General features: G+C 40.0%; 1 protein-coding gene across 5 annotated transcripts in view; it reads right to left on the bottom strand.

The window, feature by feature from the left end:
* Positions 1 to 695: 695 nt before the first annotated feature.
* Positions 696 to 20,916, bottom strand: part of Srrm1 (Serine-arginine repetitive matrix 1) — an 83,558-nt gene continuing 63,337 nt past the window's right edge. For 3 of the 5 annotated variants that reach the window (XM_070094184.1, XM_070094186.1, XM_070094189.1), the window contains 7 exons: positions 15,031 to 15,163; positions 14,773 to 14,906; positions 11,489 to 11,833; positions 8,843 to 9,041; positions 8,193 to 8,429; positions 2,486 to 2,584; positions 696 to 2,005 (listed from right to left, as the gene is read on the bottom strand). In XM_070094184.1, coding sequence (XP_069950285.1) covers positions 1,883 to 2,005; positions 2,486 to 2,584; positions 8,193 to 8,429; positions 8,843 to 9,041; positions 11,489 to 11,833; positions 14,773 to 14,906; positions 15,031 to 15,163 — 1,270 coding nt within the window. In that variant the 3' untranslated portion in view covers positions 696 to 1,882. The other 2 variants (XM_070094187.1, XM_070094188.1) reach the window with 2 other exon arrangements.

The following is a 20,916-nucleotide window of genomic DNA, read 5'->3' as shown; positions in this document are numbered from 1 at the left end:
TAAAAAACAAAGTGAAACCAACAGGACTTCTAATTTTTGGGATTGCAGCAGTAAAAAATTCAAATAAATACTGAAAAATGTATTTTGCACAGCTGATTATCTACCCACATTCATGGGGCAAAGAAAGATCCCTGAACTGTACTGGTCATATGGCACCTAGGGTATTATTATTACAATCATAACTGCTAAACCCACTAGGGTCATACAGCACTGCAGGATAGGGTGTGCTAAAGGTATAATATGCCTGATCAGAGACCAGTGGGGGTGAAGTGTTTGAGAGGTAGTTAGGAAGGGTGGGGAGGAGTACGAAAGGGTAGTAGTATCAAAATTGGTGAAATCAAGTTGTTGCTGACAAGTCAAAGAGGAAGTCTTGTATCAAAGGTGGGGCCAATACCTGGGAAAATATGCCAATATATGTTTTATAACTAGCTTCCTGACCTGTTTTATACTTTTATCACCAAGCATTTTTGGTTTTCTTCCAATTTTGTTGTAACTTGATAATGGTCCAGAATAAACAGACGTCTTCAGTTTCCTCTTCAGAGGTGGGGAAGGGGAGCATGGAGGTTCAATAGAAACTTGGGTAATCTTCATAGTGTATGTATAAGACTTCAACACAATGTTTTCATTTATCACTTGTTAAGTTTTCCTCTGCATTTTTCCTAGTTACATTAATGAGAGAGTGGATTTTAAAACTATTTATACTTTTATTCAAAATCTTTATTAACAGCATTTTACTCATTTACATAATCACAATCGGTAAACTGTGGCTTAGCATTTCTTATAAACATTTACAGTAAAAAAAAAAAAAAAAAAAAAACTGCAAATACTGTGCATAGTAAAGATACAAAAATTGACATACATTTTGCAACTATTTATAAGAAAAACTGCTGAATGAACAACCATGTAGTGTACTGTTGTGAACTTCCAAAATTTATATACAGTATATATATATAACATTTTTTTACAAGCAAACTCGAATGGAGAAAAGGAAATGGAAGGTAATATTTCATCTCTTCAGCAGACTGAGGGATTCATTGTACACAAAATTATAGTGCTGCTCATACTTTCTGCTTTATTTTCTCCATATGGGTTCGCTTTTACCTTTGACCAGTGTTTGCTACTTTGTTTGAATAATATATACAGTGGATATAAAAAAATAACCTACGTGATTAAGAGTCAACTCTTAAGAGAAATATGCTATAAAACTGGTTTAGACTACCCCGATAGACAAAAATAATTTTCCTCATAATATAATTTAATGACAAACATTTCATGTTAGCATATAATAATACTGTACCTTGTCACTAGGCAAAGAAAAAAATGCACACATTGTCTCAGTTCTCAGACTTCCATGTATAATGGTACCAATGATTCTCAAAAACTAACCAGTCAAAAAATCTCTATTCAGTCATTATATCAAATTGTGAACCACTATTTCCCTCAACTTTTAAAGTACTTTTCTTTTAATTACAATAATTATGGGTTAACAAGTGAAGATGGAAAGCAGTCTACTTGGTTCTATACACTTCAATAAATGGCTCTTCTAAGTTTAACACTTTCCATAATTATTGTACTATTATAGTTTTTATCCTAATAGCATGATTTGCATAACCTAATGTAAAGGATGAATTTTCCCCACTTAGGTAAGAATTAAAAAAAAATTTTAATAAAATTAAATACTGTATATACATCACACACATTGTCCAGAGGTATGTGGCATGGAGAGGTATTCTTTATGTGGCACTAACCACCCAGTCAGTTTAAGAAGTCCCACTGATACCAACACAGCAACCGTTGCATTCACTAACATTAGTGCCTTAATTTTTTTTTTTTTTTAATTTACCCATGCTTCTATCTTCGGTGTACACAATGGCACCTGTCCCTACTCCGATTCTGAAGCTGCAGATGATCGCTCCTGACGTTTCATGGACAGAAGGGCTTTCTCTCGTAACTTCCGTTCAAGCTCTTCTGCTCCCATGCTCTCTCCTGACTCACTCTCTGTCTCCTGAACAGTGAGAATATTTCTACTTACATATGAAAGGAGTAAAACTATGAAAAATTTTCCTTTAATTAAAAAGGATCATAACTAAGCATTATTAAGGTGAATAAAGAGCGAATACACCACACAATATAATAAACGATAACTAAGTAAGCAATTGTAAACTTCCATTTTATTGAAATATTAATATAGTAAATAAAGTAATTAACACATAGCTAGTGATGCCCCTCTCTTGATTAACAGTAAGGTAAGAAGCATTTATAGCTTTTGGACATTAAATTTGCTCCTTTTCCTCCATAGTCAACTCAATTCATATCTGCAATTTCAATATTCATTGTAATCTTTATTAAACATAACACCTACACAGGATGTGATTACATTTCCAGTTTTAACAATTTGCTATTTTCTTGATAATTCAGCCACTGAAATATATGAAGAAATACTCAACTATTTGGAGGTTAAATGCTTCATATCACATAAGCTTACCTCATGTCTGTGTTTCTTGTGCTTCTTGTGTTTCTTTTGCTTCTTGTGCTTTTTCTTCTTATCCTTTTTCTTCTTTTTCTTTTCTTCAACTTCTGACAGCTGAAACACAATTTTTTTTATTTCCTAAGTAAGTTTTACTATGCACTCCAAACCCCCCATTCAATAATTTAAGACACATCAATATGCAAAAATGCTGGAAAAGCTGATGAAAGCTTTTTTATTTTCTGCAACTGACAAATTTACCATTACTAGCACCTCAACTTTATTGCTATAGGAGTGTTTACATGTGAAGTCACAGGGTGAGCATCGATGTGTCAATGATGGTGTGTTTACCTCTGAAGTCCCACCAGAGGTGTTTATTGCAAGTATAATGTATAAAAATAATAATAATACATTTAGGAGAGGAGCACTAAACCTGTTAGGGTCATACAGTGCCTGGGTAATGGGAGGAAATTAGATCTGATGGAAGGAAGAGAGCAGGTCACATTCCCTTAATCAAGAGTCCTTCGGCGACTCCACTGTATAATTATTTTTGCCATGCATAAACAAGTTCCCTCTATACTAAAAAAAAAAAAAAAAAAAAAAAAGAAAAAAAAACAATACTGTAACTGGAACAATACAGAAATAACCCCCACACAGAGGAGAGGAGCTTACGACAATGTTTCAGTCTGACTTGGACCATTTACAAAGTCACTGTGTAAATGGTCCAAGTCGGACCAAAACGTAGTCATAAGCTCCTCTCTCTTCTGTGTGCGGGTTATTTGTGTAATGTTCCCTGTCTCTCTCTCCCCCTCCCCCTTCTTCTTTTTGTACACATACATATACATGCACAGTCTATATATACATACACACACACATCAATGCAATTTATAAATACTTTGAAAAATTATCACCACTATAAACACTGGTTACTTACTAAGTCAGAATCTTGAAGTTCATTCATCTAGCCAGTGTGGATACAATCTCATTATTGTATTAACTTTGGTAGAATTATATACAAGATTTCGTATATTTACTGTATTGAGTGACTGGATGTGCTTGTGAATGGTTGGAGGCACGGACACTACAATATGATGATGTAATGTATGTCTCCTGTCACTATATATTCACACTATACATTTCACACAATTAACAGGGATAGGCTATTTGAGAAGTGAGAAATGCAAACCCAGGACACTTTTAGAAGTTGAAGTCACAGATAAGACACAGGAATATTACAAAGTATTTCTTCAATCTCAGATTAAGAACAGGTACAATAGGACCCATGAGGCTAAGAGGGAGTGAATCTTGAGTGGCAAGGATCCATCCAAGAATTGATCACAGAAAGAGAGACAGAGAGAGAGAGAGAGACAGAGAGAGAGAGAGAGAGAGAGAGAGAGAGAGAGAGAGAGAGAGAGAGAGACAGAGACAGAGACAGAGAGAGAGAGAGACAGAGAGAGTTTTTGTGAACACTCGACGTCCCGACATGATAGCTGTTGTTGAAACATTTTTGGATGACAGGACTCCAGAAAATTTTGCAAGAATTGCTGGCTACACCTCATGGATGAGAAGAGACAGGCAAGGGCAAGGAGGAGGTGTTGCTGTGTGCTTCTCTAAAAGTGTTCATGCCCAGCACATTGATGTTGCCACCCCTACACATCTTGAAATGATGTTCTTCAAGCTCTGTATAAACAATAGTACCTCTGTACTAGCATGTGCAATGTACAGACCTCAGTGGCAACATGCAGACCCTATCAACTTCCTAATGGAAAATATTGACTCCCTTCTGCTACAACACAACTGTCAACATATTATAATAATTGTTGGTGACCTCAACCAGCACCTTATACAGAGGGACTTTGATGACCTTCTTGCAGTGTTTGACATGAGAAACTTTGTTGATTTCCCTACTCATATCTCTGGCTCCTCCCTTGACCCAGTAGTGAGTGATCTGGCAGAAGGCATAGTCACTTGTCAACCCCTTGGCTACGTTGGATCGTCTGACCACAAGGCTGTTTTTACGACACTTAAGATCCCAACAGAACGAGGTGAGGAGTCCACACGCACAACCTGGCTATGGGAAAGAGGTAATTGGCCAGCCCTTTGCTCTGAGCTCGCCACCACCAACTGGAATGCTCTTCTCCAAGGGGATGTTGACAACCAAGTGAAAGCCTTCACTGGACACATCCTTAATCTACAACAAGAACACATTCCTCACCGGCAATATGTGACGAAGCCTACAGATCAGCCTTGGTTTGGCTTTCGTTGTAGAGAGGCTGCTACTGCTAAGTACAAAGCATGGCGAAGTTATAAGAGACATCCTACCACCTATAACAGGAACTTGCACATGCAAGCCTGTAGGCATATGGGTGATGTTCAAAAGTGGGCCATTGCTAAATGGGAGGCGGACACTAAAAGAAAGTTAGCATCAGGTATGGTAGACTCCAAAACCTGGTGGTCCCTGGTCAAGGACAGACAAGGTTATCTGCCTGATGAACTTATTCCACCTCTAAATCGACAGGATGGGACCACCTCTACTAGTAGTCAAGAGAAGGCAGACCTCTTTGCTGAACACTTTGCTACCAAAATGCAAGTTCCTGATCCAGCAAGGGACCCTCCTTGGCTAGCTGCAAGAACTGTGTCAAAACTGTCAGTGGTGACAATAAGGCAGGAGGAGGTGCATTTCCTACTTAAATCGCTTGACCAAGAAAAGGCTGTGGGCCCAGACAAGTTGAGCCCAAGATTGTTGAGAAGATGTGCAGACCAGCTAGCAGCACCTCTAACTCGCATCTTTCAGCACTGCCTAGTACAGTGTAAATGGCCATCTCTATGAAAAGAGGCAAATGTAGTCCCTGTTCACAAAAAGAAGAGCAGAGCAGAAATCAGCAACTACAGACCAGTGTCACTCCTGTCAATCACTGGTAAGATCCTTGAGACAATAATCTCAAAACAAATGACAGAGTTTTTTGACTACCACTCACTACTTTGTGATCGTCAATACGGCTTCAGGAAAGGTTACTCTGCTGCTGATCTGTTGTTAAACCTCTCCACTAAGTGGCACCAGTCACTGGATGAATCCAAAGTCAGCTGTGTGGTAGCACTGGACATTGCTGGCGCTTTCGACCGGGTGTGGCACCAGGGCCTCTTAGCAAAACTTCAAGCACTGGGAATTGCAGGCTCTACGCTATGTCTCCTCAGTGATTACCTTCATGGTAGATCTCTAAGTGTAGTTCTCAATGGAACGGAATCAGCAAGACATCCTATTGGGGCAAGTGTTCCACAAGGAAGCGTGCTGGGTCCATTGTTATGGAATGTCTACTTCAACGACCTTCATCATCTCATCCCAGAATCACATGCATATGCAGACGACTGTACACTGACATTCACTTATCCAAGAGAAGAAACGCCAGCTGCTCTAAGCTACATCAATCACCAGCTGAGAGCTATATCAGCTTGGGGAAATACAGTGGACCCCCGCATAACGATTACCTCCGAATGTGACCAATTATGTAAGTGTATTTATGTAAGTGCGTTTGTATGTGTATGTTTGGGGGTCTGAAATGGACTAATTTACTTCACAATATTTCTTATGGGAACAAATTCGGTCAGTACTGGCACCTGAACTTACTTCTGGAGTGAAAAAATATCGTTAACCGGGGGTCCACTGTAGATGGCAAGTAACATTTGCACCTGAGAAAATGCAAATGATGATCGTCTCTAGGCACCATGATGGTAATGCTGGTGCAGTAGTAAGGATGAATGGGAGGATGTTGGCACCTGGAGAAGAAGTTGATATCCTTGGGGTGAAATTTGACTCCAAACTAACCATGAAGAACCATGTTGTAAATCTTGCAAACACGGCAGCCAGGAAGCTTACAGCACTTCGCCGTATCTCCCCTCTGCTTGACAATAGGGGTTGCAAGATCCTGTACGAGGCACAAGTACGCTCGCACCTTGAGTATGCTCCACTTTCTTGGTTTGCCTGCCCCCCCTCTCATCTGCAACTGCTTGACAGAGTAGAGAACAGAGCAAGACGTCTCATCTCTCGCCTGGACCCATCCTGGATAGATCCGTCATTTCAGCAGAGCCGTCAACATAGGAGGGATGTGGGTGGCCTTACTGTTATGTACAAGGCCAATATTGTCAAAATACCACACTTGGATCCACTTCGAGGACAGAGTGAAACAAGCTTTTATGCCACAAGACGGGCAAAAAGCAGCAACTTCACTCTGGCTGTACCCTTCTCCAGAACATCACTCCATCTGAGATCATACATACCCAGGATGACTCGAGTATGGAACACATTCGTACAGCATAATGATGTCAACGAGATAAAGTCAGTTGATCAAATGAAAATGCTGGCCCACAGATGGCTCCAACTTCATCCTGTTCCCTACTTGTATGTCTCATAACAATAAAAATGCTTTCAAATGAGCTGATGTAGGTAACAGCTCTTAGCTTGCCAATAAAGTTAGGAATCCTTAACCTGTAAATAGCTGTCAATAAAGCTAGGGATCCTAACCTGTCAAACCCTGTGTAGACAGAGAGACAGAGACAGAGAGAGAGAGAGAGAGACAGAGAGAGAGAGAGAGAGACAGAGAGAGAGAGAGAGAGACAGACAGAGAGAGACAGAGACAGACAGAGCTGTCAATAAAGCTAGGGATCCTTAACCTTGTCAAACCCTGTGTAAAAAAAAGAGAGAGAGAGAGAGACAGGAGAGAGAGGAGAGAGAGAGAGAGGAGAGAGAGAGAGAGGGGAGAGAGAGAGAGAGAGAGAGGAGAGAGAGAGAGAGAGTGAGAGAGAGAGAGAGAGAGAGATAGAGAGAGAGAGAGAGAGAGAGAGAGAGAGAGAGAGAGAGAGAGAGAGAGAGAAGAGAGAGAGTAGAGTAGAGAGAGAGGAGAGAGAGAGAGGAGAGAGAGGAGAGAGAGAGAGGAGAGAGAGAGAGAGGAGAGGAGAGAGAGAGAGAGAGAGAGAGAGAGAGAGAGAGAGAGAGAGAGAGAGAGAGAGAGAGAGAGAGAGAGAGAGAAAGAGAGAGAGATAGAGAGAGAGAGAGAGAGAGAGAGGAGAGAGAGAGAGAGAGAGAGGAGAGAGAGAGAGAGAGAGAGAGAGAGAGAGAGAGAGAGAGAGAGAGAGAGAGAGAGAGAGAGAGAGAGAGAGAGAGAGAGAGAGAGAGAGAGACAGAGAGAGACAGAGACAGAGAGAGAGAGAGACAGAGAGAAAGAGACAGAGAGAGAGAGACAGACAGAGAGACAGAGACAGACACAGACAGGAGCTGTGACTGAACCCCTTTAACTACAACTAGGTGAGTAGACACACACACACACACACCAAGGCTCTGTATGACCCCCACAGCTTTAGCATTCCTAAGAAATAAATAAAATGTGAGAGATTGGCTAAATGGTGAACACAGGTGATCAATCAAATCACTTTACTGCAAACTATATGTACAATACATGACATTTCTCAAACAAAACGACAGATGGCAGGTCGCTACTTAATTGCCCATTACCATGGAGAGGAGGAGAATCCAAACGGGGAAGTTGGTGAAAGGCTCTTGATGCAAAGAATTGAAACTACCTTTTTCCCTGGACCAAATTTAACTGCTTCCCTTTTCCCCTGGACCAAATATAACTGCTTCCCTTTTCCCCTGGAGTTGTATGATCTCTATGAGTTTAGTATTTCCCCTATGAACCTAATAATACTTGGGCAAAAATTATTTTTGTCTTACTTCAGAGTCAGTGCTGCTTTCCTTTTTCTTGTGCTTCTTCTTCTTCTTTTTCTTCTTCTTTTCTACTGGGGAGGAATCTCTGCTAGATGACCCTTCTTCCTCTTCATACTCTATGGAACCGTCAGCAGAACCCGAATCTAATCTTCTCCTTGTCCTTGGGGAAGCAGACTCTGTAACAGACCTCGATCTTCTCTTCTGTCCTCTGCGTACTGCTCTGGCATCGTCTGTATCGGAATCCTCCCTGGAGAGGCAGAATGATTATTAGTATTTCTGTGAACATGTAAAGCTATTTTTAAGATACAGTTTTAATAAGAAATAACTGCTGATTGCATATTAAAATCTAAATGTTAATTACCACTATGAGCCACTGATTCCTTGTAGATGAAATATGCTACCATTGACACAGTGTACCATCCATTTCTTATGAGGATTCCAGATTCTCTCCCATATTGCTTAATTAAATTAGCAATGGATTTGATGACATGTGTAAGATGAATAAAGGAAAGACAATAACAGATACAAGCCTTCTTAGAGAATTGAGATTTGTGGAAAGGCATGGTAAGATTTTTTTTATTATAATGTGTGGTGATTTAATATGCTAGTACAGTATTTAGAGGAAAACAGGTTGCTGTATCAAGGAAAATAGATACTTGCGTCTTTGTTAGTTTATTCTGAACTTCTTTAATAGTATCAGCAGAATAGTTTGCTAGTTGCATCAAGCGACTGGCATTGCTTATGTTGTGTTTCTTGTCACCACCTGGAAGAACTGGGCCACCAGTGCGTCGAGGTGATCTTGAGGCACTACGATGTTTCTTGCGACTTGGTGAATGTGAGCCAGAGTTGTGATATCTACAAGTTTAAGATCATTTGTTTACCTGAATATAATCAGTGATACAAAATTACAAATTGAAACTATATTATTCAATAAATATAACCAAGAGGTGCAAAAAGCAAAGTAAAAATATTAAATTAAGAAGCTGCAGTCCACAATGTGTAATTAAATATTTAATGAAGTTTCAAATACAGTGAACCCACTTATTTCATCATCCCCTTTCTGTATGTAAAACTATAGTTTTTTTTCTATAAAATGTGTTTTTTGTTAATATTTTTGGGTGTCTGGAATGGATTAATTGGATTTACATTATTTCTTATGGGAAATATTAACAAAAAAAATACATTTTATAGAGAATAACTACAGTTTTCAAGAGTGCATGAGCATGTTAGATAGGAGTGAATGGAGACTAATGGTTTTTGGGATCTGACAAGCTGTTGGAGTGTGAGCAGGGTAATAGTTAGTGAAGGGATTCAGGGAAACCGGTTATTTTTATATAGACGGAATTGAGCTCTGGAAATGGGAAGTACAATGCCTGCACTTTAAAGGAGGGGTTTAGGATATTGGCAGTTTGGAAGGATGTGTAATAGGATGATATATATATATATAAATGGGGCCCTGATATTATATTTTATATGGTAAATAGTATAGTTTATTGCATTATTTCAGGTCACTTTTTATATTGTATCATTATATATGCTTCTAAGCTGTTGTATCTGGGTACCTCTGCAAAAACAGTGATTATGTATGAGTGAGGTGAAAGTGTTGAATGATGATGACAGTATTTTCGTTTAGGGTATTTTCTTTCTTTTTGGGTCACCCTTTCTCGGTAGGAGACGACTGATTTTTTTTTTAGAGTGAGAGTGTGCGAGAGTGTGTGTGTGCGAGAGTGAGTGTGTGTGCGAGTGTGAGTGTGTGTGTGTGCGAGAGAGAGAGAGAGAGAGAGAGAGAGAGAGAGAGGGAGAGAGAGAGAGAGAGAGTGAGAGAGAGTGAGAGAGTGAGTGAGAGAGAGAGAGAGAGAGAGAGTGAGAGAGAGAGAGAGAGAGAGAGAGAGAGAGAGAGAGAGAGAGAGAGAGAGAGAGAGAGTGTGAGTGAGAGAGTGTGAGTGAGAGAGAGAGAGAGAGAGAGAGAGAGAGAGAGAGAGAGAGAGAGAGTGAGAGAGAGAGGGTGAGAGAGAGAGTGAGAGAGTGAGAGTGAGTGTGAGTGAGCGTGAGTGAACGTGAGTGAGCGTGAGCGAGTGTGTGTGTGTGTGTGTGAGAGTGTGTGTGTGTGTGTGTGTGTGTGTGTGTGTGTGTGTGTGTGTGTGAGTGTGTGTGTGTGTGTGTGTGTGTGTGTGTGTGTGTGTGTGTGTGTGTGTGTGTGTGTGTGAGTGTGTGTGTGTGTGTGTGTGTGTGTGTGAGTGTGTGTGTGTGTGTGAGTGTGTGTGTGTGTGTGTGTGTGTGTGTGTGTGTGTGTGTGTGTGTGTGTGTGTGTGTGTGTGTGTGTGTGTGTGAGAGACTGTGAGTGTGTGTGTGTGAGACTGTGTGTGTGAGAGAGTGTGTATGTGAGTGTGTGTGTGTGTGTGTGTGTGTGTGTGTGTGTGTGTGTGTGTGTGTGTGTGTGTGTGTGTGTGTGTGTGTGTGTGTGTGTGTGTGTGTGTGTGTTTGTTTTACATACAGAAAAGGGACGATGAAATTCGAGGGTCCACTGTACATATACAAATAGGTAAACATCCGTAGCTAGTCTCCTGCACTGACTTGCGTGGTTTAACAAGACAAAATACACGAATGCCTAACATAAGTAAACTATTTCTCTGCTACAATACATGGGGACAGGTAAGTGCAAATCAATATTAATTTGTTTAGAGAATATCCATGCCTTGAAAGGTAAGAATAAATAAAGTTTTTCCTTTATCTGGCTGTCTAACAAGATGTAATGGATGAGAGAAGTGTGGCTGGACTGTATCCTCCAGTTAGCTGATGCCAAATTTCAGTGATTACACTGAATTTTGGTATCAGCTGACTGGAAATTTGTAAAAATATTTATTGTAACCAATAAATATTTTTACAAATTTGCCTATGTACATGCCTTACATATTACATATGATTGCTGGATCAACAGGTTTAGATACTAGAGGATGAAGAAATAAAGTGAACCACAATACACTGTAGCAATAATGTTGGTCTATGAGGGCAGACTATGCAAGTCATATAGACCCCCCCAGACACCCTATCTGGATCAGTGACCAGCTTAACCCTGCACATTTTTTTTTTTTAAAGAAAGGAGTTAACTTAAAAGAGGTTTGAAACAAAACCCATTTTTTCCTGTTATTAAATTTGTAAAAGTTTTAAGCATACATGTACATGCTGATTTACTGAAACATAACCCATGCTTCTTTTAAGAGCCTACCATATGTTTCTACATAGTTACTATTCATTTTCGTGTATCAAGATAAGAGCTATAGCATATATAAATTTTCACTTACCTTTGAGGGGGTGACATTGGTCTCCTGCGAGGACTCGAAGATCTACGTACTCTTGGACTAGGTGATCTACGCCCTCTTGGACTAACTGATCGTCTTCCTCTTAAACTAGGTGACCTACGTCCTCTTGGGCTTGGAGATCTTCGGTTCCTAGGACTAGGTGATCGCCTGCCTCGAGGACTGAGTGATCTTCCTCTTTTCATATGTGGTGGTGACATTCTACCTCTTATGGGAGGCGATCCACGCATCCGAGGACTTCCCTTAGGAGTGATGGACCTCCTACCACGTGGACTGGGTGATCTTCTATGAAACCTTGGACTAGGAGTGTGACGGCGAGGACTTGGGGACCTGTACACAATTTGGATATGACAAATTATCACTATACATTTTACATATTTTGCTTAATATATACAAAGACAGCCACAAATTAAGTGACTAGGCATCATATATTGTACACACAATATCATCTCTATACACTGTGCATGAAGTTACAAACATGAAGAGGATGTGAATACACGCTTGAAGTTTCTTACTCTTCCAACAATGAAGATGGTTCTACAGGCAACTCAGATGTGGTTATAGCTAGGTATTACTGAGGGCACCCCCCCCCCACATGTGCATACATACACGAAAAAAAAAGTGTGAATGGCAGCAATGAAAAGTAAGAGGTACCAATGCATTATCACCTCTTGTGCATGGGTCATATAGTTATGCAGACAATTTGGATGAGAGGTGCAACATTCTGAAGTAACAGGTAGTTTGGGAAGAAAAGAAAAGATTGTCAAATTATGCAAGCATAAACAATTATTAACAATAAACAAATTGTATACTGCATTACTTCTTCTCACGTACTGCTATAAATTGGGACATTATAATTTTATTATATTCAGAAAATGTACAAACAACTCAGTTGTGTAGTTGAAAATTGTACCTGTAATCAATGCCATAAAAATCTCCTCCAAATTACTTATCAAAGATAATTGTAGAGGCAACTGGAAATGCAGTAATTGCTACTACTGAAGGCACCAGATATAAGTTAATTGAGAGAGGATCCTGGCTCCAATGTAATCACAATATATCAATTGTGCAATGTAACAGCATATGCCAAAGACCTCTGTAAAATGATTCCTAATGCTGACAAGGAAGAGATTAACAAAAAAAACGAATGTGACGAAATTCTGAAGAGAAGCTGCAAAGTTTCGCAAACAAATCTGGGAGGGTTATGTAAAAAATAAAGTAAAAGCAAACCTTGGAAAGAGAAAGGTGATGAGAGTGCCAAAAAATATCGGAAAAGAAAGATTAGTAATCAGATCAAAGGGAGAGAGCATGGAGGAAGTAGATGTGTTCAGGTATCTGGTAGTGAACTTATCGACAGATGGTTCAACGAGAGATGAGGCTAGCCATAGAAGTGACAAAGGGTAGAAGGTGAGTGGTGTACTAAGGAATTCATGGAGGCAATAAGGGTAATGTACCTAAGTATAATGGTACCAACATTGCTGTGTGGGTAAGAAACGGGTTTTGAATGTTAGTGAGGCGGCGGCTAGAGACAGTAGAAATGCCATGTTTGAAGGACAATGTCAATATTATGTGAGCTCTCTATACATACCTAAAATGAACATACAGAAAGTATGAAGGCATTTGGTAAAAAACTAAGAAAACTAAAATTTATAATTAATCTTTAATAAAATCATAAATATAGTAGTCCTGCCACTGAAAAGGCTAACCATTTATTTTTAAGTCATTAACAGGTTCCAATGCATCAGCACTATAAACATGAAAGATCAGAAGTTGAAATGTCAAAAACTGGGGCCTTTGTGTATCTTGAAAAAAGAAATACAGTAAGGCCCCACTTTATGGTATTTTGCCTTACGGCGTTCCGCTAATACGGCGCTGTCAAATTATGGCCAAAGTTTGCTATACAGCAAGCGGTCTTTCAAATACGGCGCCCCCCACCCGGTTTGTTTACATTTTCCGTGACCACATCTATTATGTCAGGAAACTTTCCAAAATTTCAAGTGTTTTAAAGTTACTGCATATTTTATATGTACTCTGATAATTATACTTATGTGTACCTGTACCTAAATATACTTACACACTGTGCTGGTGTGCAGGTACATATTAAAATCGCTAAGTCTCTCTCTACTTATGACGCCAATACTACGTAATAATAATCACTCTTGGGCTCACTAATGTCTTATTTTACATCAATATAGGCATTTTCATTAATCCATCTATGATATTTTCCTCAAAATTATATATGAAACCTGTTACATAGCATATAAACATGATACATACACTCACAGAATAAAAATTTATGTAAATATGAGATTTGTTTACAAAGCAGCTGTGTGGGTAGTGTCAGAAGAATTACGTTTTCTTTAGTCAAACTGGGGGATAACTGTAGAAAAATATTCTTTTCGTATGCCTTTACTCTATATATAGCAATTCACGATCCTTGCGGGTTTAGTGCTTTTTATTAATAATAGTAATAATAATAATAATAATAATATCTTCATTCACTCTAAAAATGGTGTGTTGCCGTTTGTTTATTCTGTACTAACTTGTTCAACTTGTACACAATGTAAGAGTATTTGTATTGTGAGGTAATTATTATTATAATAAAAAATATTGAGGTAAATGTTTTACAAACTCTTACAAATGTACATGAACGAACTAAAAGTAGACACACATTAATATGCATTTATTTTGCCTGACCAAGTGATCGCCCACTACCTGTTCAGTTTGTGTTCTTACAATGTCTCAACTCTGTATCTCATTCTCTCTCTCATTTACTCTTTCGTTAACTAGTTGGCTCTCATTGACAATGGCGTCAAAGGTTAGCTGTGATAAAAAGAGAAGTCGTAAGCCTCTTGCTTTATTAAGTGCCAAGTTAGAGGATGATGGTGTGCCATTCTGATTTTATTCAATAAACACCCTGCCACTCACCTCTCACACATTAATATTAAGATTTTAAGGTAAGTAATAAGTGTACTCTGTGTGTATCTTACCTTTTATTGTGTTTTTATGCCCATTTCTATTGCTAACTTAATATAAGTTAGTGTAAACTTGTTGTCTGGCATTTATATGCATTTATAAATGGAAAAAAATGGTGTTCTGCCTTCCGGCGATGTCTGCTTTCCGGCGACAGCCTGGAACCTAACCCGCCATGTAAGTGGGGTCCTACTGTATTATAATATTAATTAAATGTACGTATATGAAGTTCCATTCTTTTAATTTAACATGTGAACGCATTCTATGAGAAGGGACACATGAGAGAGGCAACTCACCTTCGGCGGTACCGTGGTGAGGGAGATCTCCTTCCTCTTCGAGGAGACATGGATCGCTTGCCAGGGTGTGGAGCATTACGACGAGGTGGGCTTCCACCACCTCTGTGCTCACCAGCAAAATTACGGGATGGACCCTGTTAAAATGTATCCAGTAAATAAAAATAATCTTGCAAATTAAATAAGCCCACTGTAATAATCCATATTTACCTTTACAAATATGGCTCAACAGGCAAACTGATTAAGAAGCTCCTGGCTTACCTCATCCTCTGAAGTTGAAGGATCCCTGTTAGATCTGTACTGCCTTTTCTTCAAGACAGAATCCTCTTTCCGATGAATCTCAAAGTCATCATCCTTATTCCTTAGGACGGATCGGCTCCTTGAGCGTGAACCACTTTTGAGGGTAAATTTTGAGGTTTAAGAACATTTCCAAAATATATAATAAAAGTTTTTCCACTTATTACAGAACAGAATAATGTTTGTCATCAAGCTTTATCAATGCACACACCAATACAAGAGGTTAATACAGATCAGGATAGTTAATGCTAAAGTGTCAAGAAGTGAGCTCAGTCAACTGTGACAAACCTACACAATACATGGGAGCTGAGTAACACAAAACCCATCTTTTCTGATAGAATAAGGGGGCTGGAGCCTGCATTCAAACATTTAACACCCTTGCAAATAAAATTATGATGCCTTCAGCACCACTAAATTCCTTGCACAACTATTCCTACATGGAGAGAACCCCACTCTTGGTGCAATCCATCTCCACCCTAACACCTGACCTTAAAAAGCTGACCTAGTGATATCCTGCACCCATCTTCACAACACTACACCTCACAATATGCAACACAAGGTGTTGAGCAGCTGAAACAAATGAACACTACCACAGCCAAAAATCAATGTCAGCCAATAAGCTGAATTCTTAGTTTCATCTGTTAGTAGGAATCTGCAGACATTGTCTTCCACATCTGCAAATTAGGCTCAGAGCCCTACACCTGTGTTTCTCTGTTTGAATTTAGTTTTTATTCTCTTCTGCCACACAGTACAGTAGGACCCTGCTTTATGGCATTTCGCCTTACGGCGTTCTGCAAATACGGACATTTCAAATTATGACCAAAACTCTATATGGCTCCCCCCACCTGATTTTCTAATATGGCCACCACGGTGACCATATTAGACTCTCCATTATGTCTGGAAACTTCCCAAAATTTCAAGTGTTTCAAAGTTACTTCATATTTTATATATACAGCCTCTCCTCACTTAACGGCAGAGTTCTGTTCCAGATACCACGTCATTCATTGAATTCGTCGCTAAGTGAGGAGCACACTACAATGGTACTGGGTTTGTGTCAACCATCTTTGATATTGTTTTTATGTCACCTTTGCACCATTTATAACATTTCTGGTATATTTTTAAATGTTTATACAGTAGTGTACTGTATAATGAAATACAGAACAGAGGAAATCAGCTCTAATTTACATTATTTACGTATAAATACTGGTCACAGAGACTGTCATAACTGCGAGGCATCAGTATATGAATAGCTAAGTGAGGAGGAGCTGTACTCTGATAATTATACTTATGTGTACCTGTACCTAATTATACTTATACACTGTGCTGGCATGCAGGTATATGTTAAAATTACTAAGAGTGTCTTATCAGTGTTGAAGATGCCATATTAATAATGATGCAATAATAATCACTATGAGGTGCATTACATATCATATATTACGTTAATATAGGCACTTTCATTAATCCATCTATGATATTTTTTCAAAATTATATAATAATGCTATGTAACATATAAACATGATAAATACAGTGGTCCCTCGCTTTTCGTAGTTCTCGGCAATCGTAAATTTCGCCAATCATAGGGGTATTTTCGTATAAACATGGACTCGCTGTCTCATAGGTTGACTCGCGAATAGTAGTTCGTCCAGGACGCTTACGCACGGTGTGAGCCGGGGAGGCCTCCCTACCCAGCCAGTCTGGCATTGTTTACCAGTGAGTGAAGGTCCCCTCAAGTGTTCCAACGAAATATTTCATAATATTCCACTCATTTTAGTGCTTGCAAGTACTAAATAAGCTACCATGGCTCCAAAGTAAGCTCCAAGCCTGTGGTAAAGAAGGTGAGAAATATGTACAGTGACAAAGTCTTGGGCCATTTTAGGGAAGTGTTAAAGAGACGCCAGAAACAGAGCTCTCTCCACAGTTACTTAGCGAGACAGGACTAGAGTGACTCTCAAGGTGGTCCTAGTGGCATTAAGAAACAGAGAGGAGAAGCAACCCCAGAGAAGCAATTGGTACCTGAGGTGTTGCTGGAAGGGGATTCCCCTTCCAAACTGTAAACAACCCTATCTCTCTCCTCCTCCAGTCTCCCATACACTAAGAAGAATCTCCAATAAAGGTAAGTGTTATGCTGTTAATGTTTCATTCATCATTTCCCATTGTATTGTTTATGTACTACATGTATATTTCATGTAAAAAATTTTTTTGTTTTAATACTTCTGAGTGTCATAAACGGATTAATTGTATTTACATTATTTCTTATGGGGAAAATTGATTCGCAAATCGTAAATTTCGTTTATAGTAGCTCCTCCAGGAACGGATTAATTACAAAAAATGAGGGACCACTGTATATCCACAGTAGAGTAAATTAACAAATATGAAATGTTTTTCCAGTTGGAGTGTCAGAAAAAACGTTTTCTCTAGTTCAACACCAAAGAAAATGTGTACACAACAGTATTACTGGAGATAACTGTAAAAAATTATTCCTTTCATATGCCTTCATTCAGAGCGTTATTCCTTCTAAAAATGGTGTTACATGAGAATGGGAGTGTTGCTCTTTATTTATTCTACTTTACCAACGTGGAGACAACTTGAACATTATGTAAGGTGTTTGTATTATGGTATAAGATTCACAGACATGGAAATGAACATTTTTTTTTTTTAACAAGTTGGCCATCTCCCACCGAGGCAGGGTGACCCAAAAAGAAAATACTTTCATCATCATTCAACATTTTCACCTCACTCACACATAATCACTGTTTTCGCAGAGGTCCCCAGAATACAACAGTTTAGAAGCATATACGTATAAAGATACACAACATATCCCTCCAAACCGCTAATATCCCGAACCCCTCCTTTAGAGTACAGGCATTGTACTTCCCATTTCCAAGACTCAAGTCCTGCTATATAAAAATAACTGGTTTCCCTGAATCCCTTCACTAAATATTACCCTGCTCACACTCCAACAGATTGTCAGGTCTCAAATACCATTCGTCTCCATTCACTCTTATCGAACACGCTCATGCATGCCTGCTGGAAATCCAAGTCCCTCGCCCACAAAACCTACCTTACCTCTTCCTTCTAACCTTTTCAAGGATGACCCCTACCCTGCCTTCCTTCCCCTACAGATTTATACGCTCTCCATGTCATTCTACTTTGATCCATTCTCTCTAAATGACCATACCACCTTATCAACCCCTCTTCAGCTCTCTGACTAATACTTTTATTAACTCCACACCTTCTCCTAATTTCCACACTCCGAATTTTCTGCATATTTACACCACACATTGCCCTTAGACAGGACATCTCCACTGCCTCCAACCGCCTCCTCGCTAATGCATTCACAACCCAAGCTTCACATCCATATAACAGTGTTGGTACTACTATACAGTGGACCCCCGACTTACAATATTAATTCGTTCCAGAAGGCTGTTCGGGTGCTGTTACCGAGCGAATTTGCTCCCATAAGGAATATTGTAAATTAGATTAGTCCGTTTCAGACCCCCAAAAATACACTTAAAGAAGCACTTACAAAAATACACTTACATAATTGTTCGTGTTGGGAGCTGATCGTAAGTCGGGGGTCCACTGTACTTCCATACATTCCCTTGCCTCCACAGATAACGTTTTTTGTCTCCACATGTACCTCAACGCACCACTCACCTTTTTTCCCTCATCAATTCTATGATTAACCTCATTCTTCATAAATCCATCTGCTGACACGTCAACTCCCAAGTATCTGAAAACATTCACTTCTTCCATGCTCCTCCTCCCCAATTTAATATCCAATTTTTCTTTATCTAAATCATTTGATACCCTCATCACCTTACTCTTTTCTATGTTCACTTTCAACTTTCTACCTTTACACACACTCCCAAACTCATCTACTAACCTTTGCAATTTTTCTTCAGAATCTCCCATAAGCACAGTATCAGCAGCAAAAACCAACTGTGTCAATTCCCATTTTGTATTTAATTCCCCATAATTTAATCCCACCCCTCTCCCGAACACCCAAGCATTTACTTCTTTTACAACCCCATCTATAAATATATTAAACAACCATGGTGACATTACACATCCCTGTCTAAGACCTACTTTTACCGGGAAGTATTCTCCCTCTCTTCTACACACCCTAACTTGAGCCTCACTATCTTCATAAAAACTCTTTTACAGCATTTAGTAACTTACCAGCTATTCCATATACTTGCAACATCTGCCACATTGCTCCCCTATCCACTATCATATGCCTTTTCTAAATCCATAAATGCAATAAAAACTTCCCTACCTTCATTTAAATACTGTTCACATATATGCTTCAATGTAAACACTTGATCTACACATCCCCTACCCACTCTGAAACCTCCTTGCTCATCCGCAATCCTACATTGTCCCACCTCTAAATCTTTCAATTATAACCCTACCATACACTTTTCCTATACTCAGTAAACTTATTCCTCTATAATTTTTACAATCTCTTTTGTCCCCTTCCCTTTATATAAAGGGACTATACATGTTCTCTGCCAATCCCTAGGTACCTTCCCCTCTTTCATACATTTATTAAACAAAAATACCAACCACTTCAACACTATATCCCCCCCTGCTTTTAACATTTCTGTTATGATTTGTAGACAGCCTGTACTGTCTGCACAGACAGCCCATGCTGTCTGCCAGCTTAGTTCATATTTCGCGCCATGCTGGTGCTGCCACCTATAGGCATTGCCACTTCAGCCTGCCTGCCCTTGCCTCACTCTCACTCACACAGTGGCCTAGCAGGAAGACACAAGGCCTACTCCTAGCTCTCTCTCGTGGGATGGCCCTCCCGGGCCATGGGCACAACACACAAGCCTGTGTACCCACCACGACATTATTAATAAAGTAAGAAGCCTCCGAAGACGTTTATCATTCACACCCCATTATCATACTACCAATAAACCCATTAAACATTGGTAGCAGCGGTGGTCGCAGCAGTTGTTTGCCCGGAGAAAGGAAGGAGAGGTATGAAGTCATCTTCACTTCATTACCCTACACAAGTAGCATCCGTCTCTCAACAAGTTATCCTGATGTTGTGTCTGCACGTTTGAGCATCCAGACACAGGTACAAGCAGGATCCAGGCCGAAATTTGCCGAAATTCTCCGAGAATTGTAAGTGACCCCACGCTACAGCGTCCCACGCTGTTTCCCAAGTCACGTGTTCAGCGTCACTGTTGCTGCTGCTGTTGTTCAGCTCAGCACAGCTGTTTCAGCAAGCCAGAGGTGAGTTTCGTGGTGATTTATGCGTCCAGTGTGTTTCCCCGTGTTTGTGGGTGGGAGGAGGAGGAATGGCCAGATGCTCCCTCGCCATACACTCATCCACGCTCCTCGCCACCACACTACCATACACCACTCACCACTGCCCACTCCCTCTGCTGTGTTTTCTGCTGTTTTCCGTGTGAATTCATTGCCAGAACTGTGTATCCGAGTGCCCAAGGCCACTCGAAGCTACGTGGATCAGCATGCCACGTAGATCACGACGCCACGTGGATCCCGACGCCACGTGGGTGTGGGCGATGTCATGTAGATCTACCAGCCATGTGAGTTACCAGATGTCCCAGGCCACATGCTGTGTGTGCTGCCCGCATCACATTAATGTCACCGACGATGCTGCCCGACCTCATGACGTCACGATGTCTACTGACGTCACCTCACGATGTCTGCCTGACGTCACCTCGAGATGTCTGCTGACGTCACCTCGCGACATCACATGATGTCACCATCGAGCGTTCAGTAATTATTTTAGTATTGTCGAGAAACAAGTCTGGGGACACTTAGACTAACCTCTGCTATAACTCCAACTGCCGAGAGAATGATACTCGCCAA

Source organism: Cherax quadricarinatus, chromosome 44 (genome assembly GCF_038502225.1).
Source record: "Cherax quadricarinatus isolate ZL_2023a chromosome 44, ASM3850222v1, whole genome shotgun sequence".
In the NCBI taxonomy this organism is placed as follows: domain Eukaryota; kingdom Metazoa; phylum Arthropoda; class Malacostraca; order Decapoda; family Parastacidae; genus Cherax; species Cherax quadricarinatus.
Note: the sequence above shows the minus strand (reverse complement) of the source record. Positions and strands in the feature narration are given on the sequence as shown.